At 38.3% G+C, this 14,760-nt stretch overlaps 1 protein-coding gene across 6 annotated transcripts in view; it reads left to right on the forward strand.

Annotated features, from left to right (window-relative positions):
- Positions 1-14,760, forward strand: part of slc20a2 (solute carrier family 20 member 2) — a 126,361-nt gene that overhangs the window by 66,925 nt on the left and 44,676 nt on the right. For all 6 annotated transcript variants that reach the window (XM_057832790.1, XM_057832789.1, XM_057832792.1 and 3 more), the window contains exons 2-3: positions 7,009-7,556; positions 11,958-12,098. In XM_057832790.1, coding sequence (XP_057688773.1) covers positions 7,268-7,556; positions 11,958-12,098 — 430 coding nt within the window. In that variant the 5' untranslated portion in view covers positions 7,009-7,267. The remainder of the gene's footprint in view (positions 1-7,008; positions 7,557-11,957; positions 12,099-14,760) is intronic.

The raw sequence follows: 14,760 nt of genomic DNA on the forward strand, positions 1-14,760 counted from the left end.
CTAACGATATGTTTCATTAAAGTTGCTAAGTGCGATATGCAATGAGTCCATTTATCGCATGGTAAATAAAACTGAGGGCGGTAGTTTTCACGGCTGCATTTTATAGTCGCGTACGTGCTGATGGCACATGAGACTCCAGTTCATTTAACAGATGTTTATTGGTCATCAACACACCTAAACCCTAACCATAGAATTAAAGTTCAGACATACAAAATAGGGAAACATATCTATATAAAACACTGTAAACGTTAGCATTGCTACATTGAGGCTAATGAGGAAAAAAGATAACCTACATTAGCCTGCTATAAAACATTGGCAGTCTTCTCCAAAACGCAAACTTGCGGTTAAAAGGTGACACTTCAAAAATAAAAAATCGCTGGTTAACAGCATTTGCAAACGAAAAAAAAAAAAAAAAAAAATGATTACTGACACCACATGCCATGACAAAAAGAGCTTTTTTTGCAAAGTGTAAAGCTTACAGTGAGCGGTTTAGCGAACATACTTCCGGTGAACATTTCAAAATAAAAGCATGTCATGTTGTCATATAAATAACGATTTCTGCAGTTAATCCCACATACTTCACAATTCAGATTCTACACTAAGAATAGCTTTAAAATGACACCCTTAATGAAAAATCTGATTGGCAATGATTATAATACTATTATATGTAGTAGTATACTATAATATTAATGCTAGATATTTTTTAAGAATTGTTTAAAATCATTTTGGAAAGGCGAAGTCAGTGTTCTGAATCGGTTTACATTCCGTTCTTTTGCACTAGTTAATGCTATCAGCATTTGACCTCATTGTTTATTTGTGATTTATTGTTGTTATTTACGTGTTTATTTGTACTTTAATAAAGGATTTAAGTGTTCCAAAATGTTTTCGTGAATTAAGAAGCGTCACCAAAAATTTTGTTGCTAAATTAGTGAAAAAAAAAATTGGGGGTGGGATTAGTCGACTAATCGTAAAAATAGTGAGAAAATTAGTCATTAGGCACAGCCCTAGTTGCACAGTTTACCGCAACATATTTCCTTCTCACCTTTTTAACCCCTGACCCATTTTCATTCCTTTTTGCTGGTACCTGTAGAACAGGGGTCCCCAACCTTTTTTGCACCATGGACCGGTGTGATTTGGGTCTTTTTTTCATGGACCGGCGTTCTGTCAAATTTTGCACCCTTATAAAATTTTGCTCCCAAAGCTTTTGTGGCAGTTTTATATTCAGTTGGACTCTCAATGTTATCCAACGGTGCTTAAAAACTATTTACATCATAAACATACATGTGCGACACAAAAACGGCATAAATTAATGCTTAACGACACGGCGAACTCATTAAGCTGCGTGCAGTTGTGTGCAGCTAACATGGCAAACGTGAGTTAATATTCCTTTCTTTAAAGAAAGTTTGTAGTGTTTACTTTGGAATTGCTGCATTCGCGGTAATTTTTAACATCACGCACATGCAAAATTTGTCAGAGCACCGGCAATGTGCGACAGAAAAATACAGCAAATATAAGATAACATTTGTTTTTAGCCCCATCGTGTTAAGTGCAGGGAAAATATAACTAGCTCGCTAAATCAGTGGGAGGCCTGAGCTTTTTTTGTTGAGACGAAATGGTCCCATCTAGGTGTGATGGGAGAGTGAGAGAAGCCCGCTTCACAAAGATACGATGTTGGAAATTGTAGCACGGTTTTCAGTGCTCTCCTAGCGATGACGGGATATTCCAGAATGACTTTAATCCACAACCTTGGTAGAGTTGTTGTCTCAAATGTACGTTTAAGGTCGCCGTCATTTGGGATCTCTACAAGCTGATATTCCTGTTGCACAGACAAGCTCGAATTACTCAGTTTATTCACAGACGGGTCACAAATCCACTCCTTTGCAGTTCGTGGGTCTTTAGTGATTGGGAAGTAGCGTAGATTTTGTTTTCTTCGAGGTTATAGGCTCATCTTCTGGCTCGTCAGGTGCCTTTTTCCCCGTAAAAAATCTGTCCTAAGACGTCTGTTTTTCAGTCATTCTAGTGTGGGGGCTAATTATTTTCGGGAACAAATGTGATGCGCGCGCCCTACGTCATACATTATTATCGAGGACAAGCGCAGGTGGATATACAAAACAAGATGTACTGTTAGCTAGGGGTGTGACAAAATATCGAAATGGTGATATATCGTGATACTTTGTATCCCAGAAGGTGATGCTCCGGCCAAGAATCGAGATATCGTTTTAAAAAGGTGTCAGTGTTTAAAAAAAAATAAAAAATAAAAAAGGGACCAACAAGTTGCTACCAAAATCTTCCACCAAAATAGTGTCTCAGGTAACTAAGGCTGCCATTGACGATGCTCAACGCCCAATTCATTTAGACTAGGAACGTTCGTTCATTCGAAATAGGGCTGCAGCATTCGATTATTTTAGTATTCGATTAATCAATGAACTATTTAGTTTCAATAATCGAGTAATCGGATGAGGAACATAAAGAATTAAAATACCTGAGCTGAGCCTCACACGGTATATTTAAAAAAAGAGGATCTATGTACAACAATAGAACAACTGACTAACTTACAGAGCAAAGTCCACTAGCTTAAATGCTATAAAATGCTATTGCTTTTTTACAATGCTCTTAACAAATGGCTCGGACACATATTCCCACAAAAAATGGCTAAATATACATTTCAACTAAATTACGAATGCATTAAAAAATCATTAGCTCAAACAAAAACTTCGCTTATGTTGGTCTTAACAGGGAGCAGATGGATTCAGCCATGTGAAATGAGGTAGACTAGAGGGCCGTGTATCAACTCAAATCAATAAAAATAAATTCAAACATTTTCAAAACAAACCATTACAACGCCACTTTAATTAAACGAATACTCGAAGCAGCAAAATTTCATTTGAATCTTTTTTTTCTAATCGAATACTCGAGTTAATCGACTAATTGTTGCAGCGCTAATTCGAAACCAGAGCATTCGCGGTCGTTCTGTCTGATTTTCAGGGCATCTACAGGTTATTTCCTGTTGAGTTTGAGTCACTGCCTAATCATTTGGGGGATTCCCAGGTCACTTCCTGTTCTGTAACATAAAATAAACAGGAAGTGACCCATAAAATACCCCAAAAGCCAAAGGGAGTAACTGAAAATCAACAGGTAAATGACCTTAAATGGCCCAAAATGACCTCATTGCCTGGCATTGGCCGCCAACGACGGCCACAGACGTTCAATCCGTTTGAAGTGGGAGGTTGGCAGCGAATGAACATTCGTTCATTCGCTACCACCCTCCCAGTTCAAATGGATTGGACGTCTACTAGTGATAAAATCATTCCAATTCACAGCAGAAGCTTGTTTTTCTCTTTATTAGTTGTTTCTAGAATATCCTAGAATGATTTCCTGACCAATGTATCGATAATCGTTGTATCGCCATTAGGAGTGGGAACCTCTTGGTACCTCACGATACGATACGATTTGCGATACAAAGCTCACGATAACGATGATTTGACGATATAGCGATACAACGATTTTCGATACACTGGTCGGGAAATCATTCTAGGATATTCTCCAAAAACTAATAAACAAAAAAAAAACAAGCTTCTGCTGTGAATTGGAATGAGTTTATCACTAGTAGACGTCCAATCCATTTGAAGTGGGAGGGTGGCCTCCCTCCCACCTCAAACGGATTGAACATCTATGGCTGTCAGTGGCAGCCAATGCCAGGCAATGAGCCAGCCATTTAAGGTCATCTACCTGTTGATTTTCAGTTACTTCCTGTTGATTTTGGGGTATTTTATGGGTCACTTGCTGTTTATTTTGCGTTACAGAACAGGAAGTGTCCTGGGAATCACCCAAATGAATAGGCAGTGACTCAAACTCAACAGGAAATCACCTGTAAATGCCCTAAAATGAAAAGCAAGTTACCTGTAAATGCCCCGAAAATCGGACCGAATGACTGTGAATTAGGGCTGCAGCTATCGATTATTTTAGCAGTCGATTAATCGATGAACTAGTTAGTTCGAATAATCGAGTAATCGGGTCAGAACATGAAAAATTAAAATACCTGTTCTGAGCCTCAAGCGGTATTTAAAAAAAAAAAAAAAAAAAACAGGAGCTAGGTACAACAAAAGAACAATTTGCTAACTTACATAGCAAAAGTCCGCTAGCTTAAATGCTATAAAATGCTAACGTTTTTTTACAATGCTCTCAACAATTGGTTCAGACACATATTCCCACTAAAAACGGCTAAATATTCCAATAAACTAAATTATGAATGCGTTAAAAAACATTAGCTCCAACAAAAATTTAGCTTACGTTGGTCTTAACAGGGAGGAGTTGGATTCAGCCAAGTGAAATGAGGCAGACCAGAGTGCGGTGTATCCACCCTAATCAATAAAACTAAATGCAAACACTTTCAAAACAAACCATTACGACGCTACTTTAATTTAACGAATACTCGAAGCTATAAAATTTAATTCGAATATTTTTTTTCTAATCGAATACTCAAATTAATCGAATAATCATTGCTGTACTACTGTGAATGCTCTGGTTTTGAATGAACGAACATTCCCAGTCTAAATGAATTTGGGCGTCTAGCACCGTCAATGGCAGCCTTTTTTTTTTTTTTAATTGACACCTTTTTAAAACAATATCTCGATTCTTGACAGGAGCATATCGATAACCTTTTGGGATACAAAGTATCACGATATATCACCATTTCGATATTTTGTCACACCCCTAATCGCCATATCGTCAGATCATCTTTATCGTGAGCTTTGAATCGCAAATCGAATCGTATCGTGAGGTAACAAGAGGTTCCCACTCCTACTGTTAGCAGTCCAGTCAATGGATTTCTATGACGACATTCTATCCTGTAGTATTATATCTAGAGTAGACTGGTATATTGGTGTGTTAAGGGGCACAGACCAAAGTTAATTTGGCCAGAATGCAGTCGTTAATAAGGTATTTTTTATGTGCGGCCCGGTAGCAAATGCGCCACGGACCGCTACCGGTCCGCGGCCCGGCGTGTGGGGACCCCTGCTTGACTAAACTAGAAATCTATTTGCCACAAATGTGGCTCATCGTTCACCACAATCTACCAGGAAGTGTTGTAACCTTCCGTATTACCTGGTTGGGAATTATTAACTTAACGTGGTTTAGTGGCAAACATCTTTCCACACACGGTTGTCATTTACTGCATCTTACAGCCCAGTCTGTGTGTCCAACGGGAGATAAAGAATAGTGTGTGACCTCAGTATTTCCAGATGGAGCTCTCCTGTGAGCGAGAGGGTAACTGTTTACCGCCCCCACCGCAACTTGCAATGAGCGCAGCTCATGCCGAGCTAATCGACTTGTTTACACGGAACGCTCTCTGTGAACAATCGACACAAGCCACGCTTCGTTCGCCTCCTAATTAAAGCAGCAATTTATGTTTATGGGCAATGGGTTTTAGCCTCTATGTCATGACCACAGGGTGGACATTCCAGTTCATTTGTTGATTAATGGATAATTTGAAATTGATCGGTGAAGCAAAATGGAGTACACATCATTGGTTGCTCTATGATGGAATTCCGTCCCTACTAGGGATGTCCAGATTACACATTTATGCACCGGAGTCCCAGTCATATGATTCGGAGGATCTGCCAATGCTTTGGCAAAGTATTAAAGGTAACCAGGGATAGAAAGACTTGTAGTTCTTAAAAGATAAATGTTAGTGTGGGTTAGAATAATTTGATATTCAAACCCCTCTTAATGTTTTCATTTTTATAAAATTTGAAAAATTAGTTTACCTAGTAGGTCGCCATGGTTGTTGACGATGCAATGCACTCTGAGCGGTGACGTCACTGGGCAGTGCTGCCGTACTTCCGTACTTGAGTATTATTTTCACCAAATACCTTTTTACTTGTACTTGAACACATTTTTTTTTGGATGACTACTTTTGCTTGAGTAATATTATTTTGAAGTAACGCAACTCTTACTTAAGTAACATTTTTGGAGAGACAGCGAGAACCAAAAGTGGTATTTGCCATGTGGCAAAATGGATTTAGCCATGTGTCATTAAAAAAAATTTTTTTTTGTATTAATTTTTTTGGGCAAAATGGAATCTGCCATGTGGTATTTTTTTTTGCCATATGGCAAAATGGATTATGCCATGTGGCATTTTTTGCCTTGTAGCATTTTTTGCCATGAGGCATTTTTTTGTCATGATGCATTTTTTTTGCCATGTGGCAAAATGGATTATGCCATGTGGCATTTTTAATGCCATGTGTCAAAATTGATTTTGCCATGTGGCATTTTCTGCCATGTGGCATTTTTTTGCCATGTGGCAAAATTTATTTTTGCATGTGGCAAAATGAATTTTGCCATGTTGCTTTTTTTGTTTGTTTGTTTTTGCCATGTGGATTTTTTTTTTTCTACATGGCATTTTTTTGCCATGGCATTTTTTTGGCACATTGCAAAATCCATTTTTCCACATAGCAAATACACTTTTGGTTCTCGGCCCTGCTGCATTTTTGGCTACTCTACCCACCTCTGCTTATGTGGCCATTTAACAAACCTTGGCCCAAAATCCGAGCACAAGCTGCCAGTATTTTATATTACACATCATGAAATTTTCACCAAATACGTTTTTACTTGTACTTGAACACATTTTTTTGGATGACTACTTTTGCTTGAATAATATTATTTTGAAGTAACGCTACTCTTACTTTACTAGTAGTAACGTTTTTGGAGAGACCGCGAGAACCACAAGTGGTATTTGCCATGTGGCAAAATGGATTGACCACAAAAATGACCACATTGAGAATTTTGCCACATGGCAAATACCACTTTTGGTTGTCGGCCCTGCTGTATTTTTGGTTACTCTACCCACCTCTGCTTATGTGGTCATTTAACAAACCTTGGCCCCAAAGACCCAGCACAAGCTGCTAGTATTTTATATTACACTTCAGGAAAATGAAATTCTGTGTGTTTTGTTTATTTTAATTTATTAACATTTTAATTTAGGTTAATCCGTCTCTTTTCTGTTTGCAGGTGAGGGAACGTGCGGACAGGCTGTCTCACATGAAACTATGGAATGCTCTCTGCACCCACCATTAGTCTCCAATCTTTGGACTCAACTGCAAAAGCTTAGTTAACAGCTGTGCTCAACCCCTCCAGCTCTTTCCGACCAGGGCACGAAGAAAAGGAGCGGGCCTATCAAGTTCTCCGCAAGACCGTCGCGGCGCTCCTTCACGTTCTACAATATTGAAAGATTCGGTTCCCTCTCGAGCGAGCGCAAAAGCATATCAAAATGGATCTGGACGGATATCTGTGGATGGTGATTTTCGGCTTTATCATCGCCTTCATTTTGGCCTTTTCGGTGGGCGCCAACGACGTGGCCAATTCCTTCGGCACGGCGGTGGGGTCCGGCGTGGTCACGCTCAAGCAGGCCTGCATCCTGGCTTCCATTTTTGAGACCTTGGGCTCCATGCTGCTAGGGGCCAAAGTGGGCGAGACCATCCGGAAAGGGATTATAGACGTCAACCTCTATAATGACACGGTGCCCGTGCTCATGGCGGGCGAGGTCAGCGCCATGATTGGTAAGTCATCGGCGGGAACCTCTGGTTATCTAACAATATGATTTGCGATACAAAGGTCTACAAAAGAACTAATAAACAGAAAAATTAGCTCTTTTGGTTGGAATTGGAATGAGTTTATCACTAGTAGACGTCCAATACTTTTGAAAATTATACAACCCCTAGCAAAAAGTATGAAATCACCAGTCTCGGACGAGCACTCACTCAGACATTTTATTATGTAGAAAAAACTCAGACTAAAAGCTTGAAAAAAATAATGAATTAGATCAAAATTGAAACTCTTTAGCATTCAGAAACATGAAAAGAAATGAATAAAAAACATTGTAGTGGTCAGTAAATGTTACTTTTATAGCGCAAGTGCAGGGAAATAAATATAGAATCACTCCATTCTGAGGAAAAATAGATGGGATCATGAGAAACAAACAAAGAAATAACAATCAAAACTAGGGCTGCAGCTATCGAATATTTTAGTAGTCGATTAATCGATGGACTAGTTTGTTCGAATAATCGAGTAATCGGATAAGGAACATGAAAAATTAAAACACCTGAGCTGAGCCTCAAACGATATAATTTTTTTTTTTTTTTTAATGAGGATCTGTGTACAACAAAAGAACAATTGGCTAACTTGGATAGAAAAAGTCTGCTAGCTTAAATGCTATAAAATGCTAAAGTTTTTTTTTTTTTTTTACAATGCTCTTAAAAAGTGGTTCAGACACATATTCCCACAAAAAACGGCTAAATATACTTACAAACTAAATTAAGAATGCATTTAAAAAAACATTCACTCAAACAAAAACTTAGCTTATGTTGGTCTTAACAGGGAGCAGTTGGATTCAGCCATGTGAAAAGAGGCAGACCAGAGGGCATTGTATCCACCCTCATCAGTAAAATTAAATGCAAACATTTTTTAAAATCAACCATTACAGTGCCACTTCAATTAAACGAATACTCGAAGCAACAAAATTTAGTTCGAATATTTTTCTCTAATCGAAAACTCGAGTTAATCGATTAATCGTTGCAGCACTAATCAAAACACATCTCTAGTATTTAGTTGCACCGCCTCTGGCTTTTATGATAGCTTGCAGTCTCTGAGGCATTGACTTGATGAATATTCTTCATCAATTTGGTGCCATCTCTCTTTGATCGCAGTTGCCAGATCATGTTTGCAGGTCGGGACCATTTTTTTTTTTCAATTTCCACCACGGTTTTCACAAGGGGTTAAGATCTGGGCTATTTGCAGGCCATGACATTGACTGGATGAGTCTTTCTCCAAGGAATGCTTTAACAGTTTAGCTCTGTGGCATGACGCATTGTCATCTTGGAAAATGCCAAACATATTTTAGATTGAAGGGTCTAAAATTTCAATGCAAACTTGTTTTTATATTGAAGATTTAACCACAGCCATCTCCCCAGTGCCTCTGCCTGACATGCAGCCCCATATCATCAAGGACTGAGGCAATTTTGATGTTTTCTTCAGGCAGTCATCTTTGTAAATCTCACTGGAACGGCACCGATCAAAAGTTCCAGCATCGTCACCTTGTTTAATGACTCATCACTGAAAATAACCTTCATCCAGTCATTCACGGTCCACAATTGCCTCTCCTTAGCCCATTGCAGTGTTGTTCTTTTTTGTTTAAGTGTCAATGATGGTTTCCTTTTAGCTTTCCTGTATGAAAATCCCATTTCCTTTAGCCAATTTTGCAGTTTTGTCACATACAGTGTATCACAAAAGTTTCTGCAGATATTTAAGTATATCTTTTCATGGGACAACACTGACTAAATGACACTTTGACACAATAAAAAGTAGTCTGTGTGCAGCTTATACAATAGAGTTAATTTATTTTCCCCTCAAAATAACTCAAAATATAGCCATTATTATCTAAACCCCTGGCAACAAAAGTGAGTACACCCCATAGAAACTACGTACATCCCTAAAGGTCCAAATTGAGTACTGCCCGCAAACAGTTTGCTGAAGATATGTCAACAAAGCACATGGATTACTGGAACCATGTCCTATGGTCTGATGAGACGGGTGGGCGTCTTCAGAAAAGGCTTCCTCCTGGGGTTACAGCCATGCACACCAATTTGATGTAGAGTGCGGCGTATGGTCTGAGCACTATCAGGCTGACCCCCACCTCTTCAATCTCTGCAGCACTCCTGTAACGAGTCACATGACATTTTGGAGGCAAAATGACAAGCAGTACTCAATTTGGACATTTAGGGATGTACGTAGTTTTTGTGGGGACTACTCACTTTTGTTGCCAGGGGTTTAGATATTAATGGCTATATTTTGAGGGGAAAAGAAATGAACTCTATTATATAAGCTGCACACAGACTACTTTTCATTGTGTCAAAGTGAAAAGATATACTTGAATATCTGCAGAAATGCGAGGGGTGTACTCACTTTTGTGATACACTGTACTTTGACTCCAGGTTCCTCCCATTTCTTCTTCATTTGTCTTGTTGTACATCTTGTATTTTCAAGACATATGGCTTTGAGTTGTTTGTCATGACGTTCGGATGTCTTTCTCGGTCTACCGGTACGCTTAACTTTAAGAACCTTGTCATGCTGTTTGTACTTGATCCAGCTGACTGCGAACAGCCCAAATCTTTGGCAACCATACATGTAGCGTTACCTTCTTCAAGAAGTTTGATAATCCTCTCCATGGTTTCAAGCAGTGTTGTTAATCCTACTTTAAAAAAGTAATTAATTACAGTTACAAATTACTTCTCCCAAAAAGTAATTGCGTTAGTAACTCAGTTACCTGAATGCAAAAGTAATTAATTACTTGGCAAAGTAATTAGTGATAATTTCAAAAAAAAATGTTCTGAATCAACCGTTAAAGTTGTTAAAATTGTGTTATTGCATTAGTTCCCTTTTGTCGACTTTCGACATGTGTAAGTTTTAAAACTGTTTCATCATTTAAAGATAATTTAAGTCAAGATTTTGCCGATTTAGGAGCATTTTAGATAAAAAGTTACTTAGCTTCGCTAGGAAGGTTCTCTACAACAGAGCCTTCCTGAGAGGTCTACTGCTTTAAGATGGCGGCTGTTTACTAACGCATCTAGTTCAATATATATACATATATCTTGCTAATGCCACTGTGTCTGTCATTTGCATCTAGTTCTATAGTATGTGATATCTAACGTAGCGTCATGTGATCGTAGTTTGTAGGCTATCGGCTACACTCGGGTATTATTGGAGCCACCTAGCATCGCGTTTGCAACGGCGTCCCCACTCCTGCTCTGCTCTCTTGTCTCCGTGAGTCCGTTTCTCTCAGACTTTTCTCGCGTCATTCATAGTAACGCATAGTAACGCACGCCTTTCCCACCTCAGTAACGGTAACGGCGTTGCCAAGATGAGAAAAGAAATTAACGAGATTACTCACTACTGAAAAAAAATAATGCCGTTAGTAGCGCCGTTATATTCTAACGCCGTTATTAACAACACTGGTCTCAAGGACATCTCTCTTATTGCAGCCATAATTCTTATGAATCCACTTGGTCCACCAGCCCTCCAAGGTGTGATAACTGCACTGTTTTTAACTGCTGACTAACGAGCAGATCTAATCTGAGGCGGGGGCCCAATTAAGGAAAGGAAATTGACTGGTTGTGTCTGTATTTTCTACTCAAAATGGAGTGATTCCATATTTTTTTCTTCAGATTGGAGTGATTCTATATTTATTTCCCTGCACTTGCTCTATGAAAGTAACATTTACTGACCACCACAATGTTTTTTATTCATTTCTTTTAGTTTTTCTGAATGCCAAGGAGTGGCACTTTTGAACTAATTATTTTTTTCAAGCTTTTTATCGGAGTTTGTTCTACATTAGGGGCCCCCAAACTTTTTCCTGTGAGGGCCACATAACTTTTCCCTTCTCTGATGAGGGGCCGGGGTCAGTTTGTAAAAAAAAAAAAAAAAAAAAAAAAAAAGAAATTTAAATAAAAAAATAAAAATAGAATAATAATAAATAATAAAAGAAAAAAGCCACAATCAAATAACCCTTTCTGGATTCTTCACGGAACAAAAGTAAATAAAATAAAAATAATAATATAATATAATATAATATAATATAATGTAATATAATAATAATATAAACGCTATTAATTAAATAGATAATGACAAAATAACCCTCTCTGGGTTCTTCACAGAAAAAAGCCAGGAAATAAATAACACTGTCGAAAAAAAAAAAAAATGCTCTCTGGTATTGTTCAGGGGGCTGGACAAAATGTGGAGACGGGCCGGATACGGCCCGTGGGCCGTAGTTTGGGGACCCCTGTTCTACATGATAACATGTCTGAGTGAGTGCTTGTCCGAGACTGCTGATTCCATACTTTTTTCTAGGGGTTGTAGCACACATTCATCCGGCAATCCCTTGATTTATGCCTGTGTGTTGTCTTCAGGTTCGGCCGTGTGGCAGCTCATCGCCTCTTTCCTCAAACTGCCCATCTCCGGAACCCACTGCATTGTGGGCGCCACCATCGGCTTCTCCATGGTCGCCATAGGCACCAAGGGTGTCCAGTGGATGCAGCTGGTTAAGATCGGTAATATAAATCCTGTTTCCGTTGTTGGCAAACTCTCCATGCTTTTTACCCTCAATTGATGAACAACCAAGCTAGTTGCTAGGGTTAACTCCTCCATACGGTTTAACATGTCCGTTTTCAGACATGTGGAGAACATGCAGAATGAGTTCAATTAGCTGAACTGAAACACAAATTCAGGTCTTGACTGTTTTGTAATGCTACTTATAGTCATTTCGCATGTGTTCAATTGTGCTTCTGGTGTTTTTTGATGGTAGCTTTGCATGTACCGTAATTGATGTAAATAAATGTACCGGAATATTAGCCGCCACCCACCAAATTTGGCACGAAAATGGCATTTCTTCTTAGGTAAGCCGCACTGGACTATAAGCTGCAGCTGTCCTCACTGTAATATGAGATATTTACACCAAAAGATATTAACCGGTAACACTTTAAGACCAAATGAACCACGATTAAGCTTTGAACCAATTGGCTGCAAAGTGTCATTGCTTCAAGAAGTTCCATTTAGCCATCACTGCTCCCTTGAGGGAGGAAGTCAACTTCTGCGGCCACCTGCTGTCAACACTGTTGTCCAACATGCCTCCTAGCATGCATTTCAGCGCTACAGATGTAAATAACAATCAAATTCATGTTCTGTGCTAATTATTTCTTCAGTTACTGTTCCAGTTGTTTCATTAATTGCTAGTTATGGAATATTGCAACACTTAATTTTTGACAATGGTGCCATAAGGCTGTCATAAGACCATCATAATTATGTCATGACACTGCCATGAGCATTAATAAATGCTTATAACAGATGTCATTTAGTGTTACTTTTGAATGGATATACTGTAAAAGATCCAAGCTCGACATAAATGGAGTTAGTGACGTAATTTGCCGAATGACACTTAATGACATATGTCATAAGCATTCAGTAATGCCCATGATACTGTCATGTCATAATTATGACGGTCTTATGACAGTCTTATGACGTCTCTGTCAAATAAGGTGTTACCTACAAATCAAACCAAATACATCAAAAAATAAGCCGCACTGGCCTATAAGCTGCAGGATACAAAATGAAGGAAAAAAATAGCGGCTTATAGTCCGAAAATTACAGAAATTAAATTAGACCTGCACTTATCGAAAATTTTAGTAATCAAGTATTCAAGTGAAAATTTCATCGATTAATCGAGTAATCGGATAAAACTTTTTTTTTTTTTTTTTTTATTTTTATTATTTTTTTTTTTTTATTTTTGTAAAGAGCAATGGCGTACCGCACGCATCGCGTCACGTTTGCTCATTAATATTCATGACGTTAGCAACTGTTGCTAGGCAGGTCAAGCTCACGTTTGTCCTTAAAGCTAAATGCATGTAAAAAGTGTACGAACGAGATGTTTACTGAGCTAAACCTACCAATTCTGTCCGAAAATGATATCCCTGATGCCAAATTCACTGGTAAAGATGTGGAAGAACATACAAATGTTCAGTTAAAGAGATGGCTTGAGTGTCGAGGGCTAAAAAAGAGCCGACCAGATCCAGAGGTAGCTTTTTTATCGACACCTTTTTCTTGTGTGCATTGCCTTACGCTACTGACCATGACATTCTCCTGTTTCAACATCTATCCTTACCAGCATATGCCCTGTCTTTTTCATATATTGTATCCTCTGGTTGTCTTACGTCTCTGACCGTTTGTGAGGGTAATTTACGTTGCTATTTTTGTGTAGCGATCTCAAACACTTTTCTTTTCATTTATAACAAATCTTAATTCTATAATTTATTTACACTTCACCCTTACTAAAGTTTTTTTTTTTTTTTTTTTTACAACAGAAAAGGTAACAACAGTGGCAGTCTGATACTATTACTATTACTATTATACTATATACTAAAAATCCCAGAACCACACAGGGGGATCTAGTGAATGAGCTACAGAGAGCTGGGACAACAGTAACAAACGCTACTATCAGTAACACAATGCGCCGCCAGGGACTCAAATCCTGCACTGCCAGACGTGTCCCCCTGCTGAAGAAAGTACACGTCCTGGCCCGTCTGCAGTGGCGCCTCCAGAAATTTTTCATAGGGGTGGCCATATGGGGCCACTTAAAATCTTGGGGTGGCCAAAACTAAAAGCCATAATTTCGGGTTTTCATTATATTATTGCAGTAAAAAGGTCAGGCGAAAACTATCAGAAAGACTTAAGGACACGGCTACTGATATACTTTGGTGTATTGTGTAATATTTGATGTTACTAATGATTTAATGTGAATAGTCCATACCTGTCCAGTCAACATTTTGAGTTCTACAACAATTCTGTTTTATTGTGTTATGTATACAGTATATTAAGCATAAGGTGTACATTTAACTTGGGCTGTCAAACGATTAGCATTTTTAATCGAGTTAATCACAGCTTAAAAATTAATCGTAATTAATCGCAATTCAAGCCATCTCTAAAATATGCCATATTTTTCTGTAAATTATTGTTGGAAAGGAAAGATAAGACAAGACTGATATATACATTCAACATACTGTACATATGTACTGTATTTGTTTATTATAACAATAAATCCACAAGATGGCATTAACATTATTAACATCCTTTCTGTGAAAGGGATCCACGGATAGAAAGACTTATAAAAATGTGAGTTTGTATATTGTGACTAAATATTGCCATCTAGTGTATTTGTTG

Source organism: Corythoichthys intestinalis, chromosome 3 (assembly GCF_030265065.1).
Source record: "Corythoichthys intestinalis isolate RoL2023-P3 chromosome 3, ASM3026506v1, whole genome shotgun sequence".
Lineage (NCBI taxonomy): Eukaryota > Metazoa > Chordata > Actinopteri > Syngnathiformes > Syngnathidae > Corythoichthys > Corythoichthys intestinalis.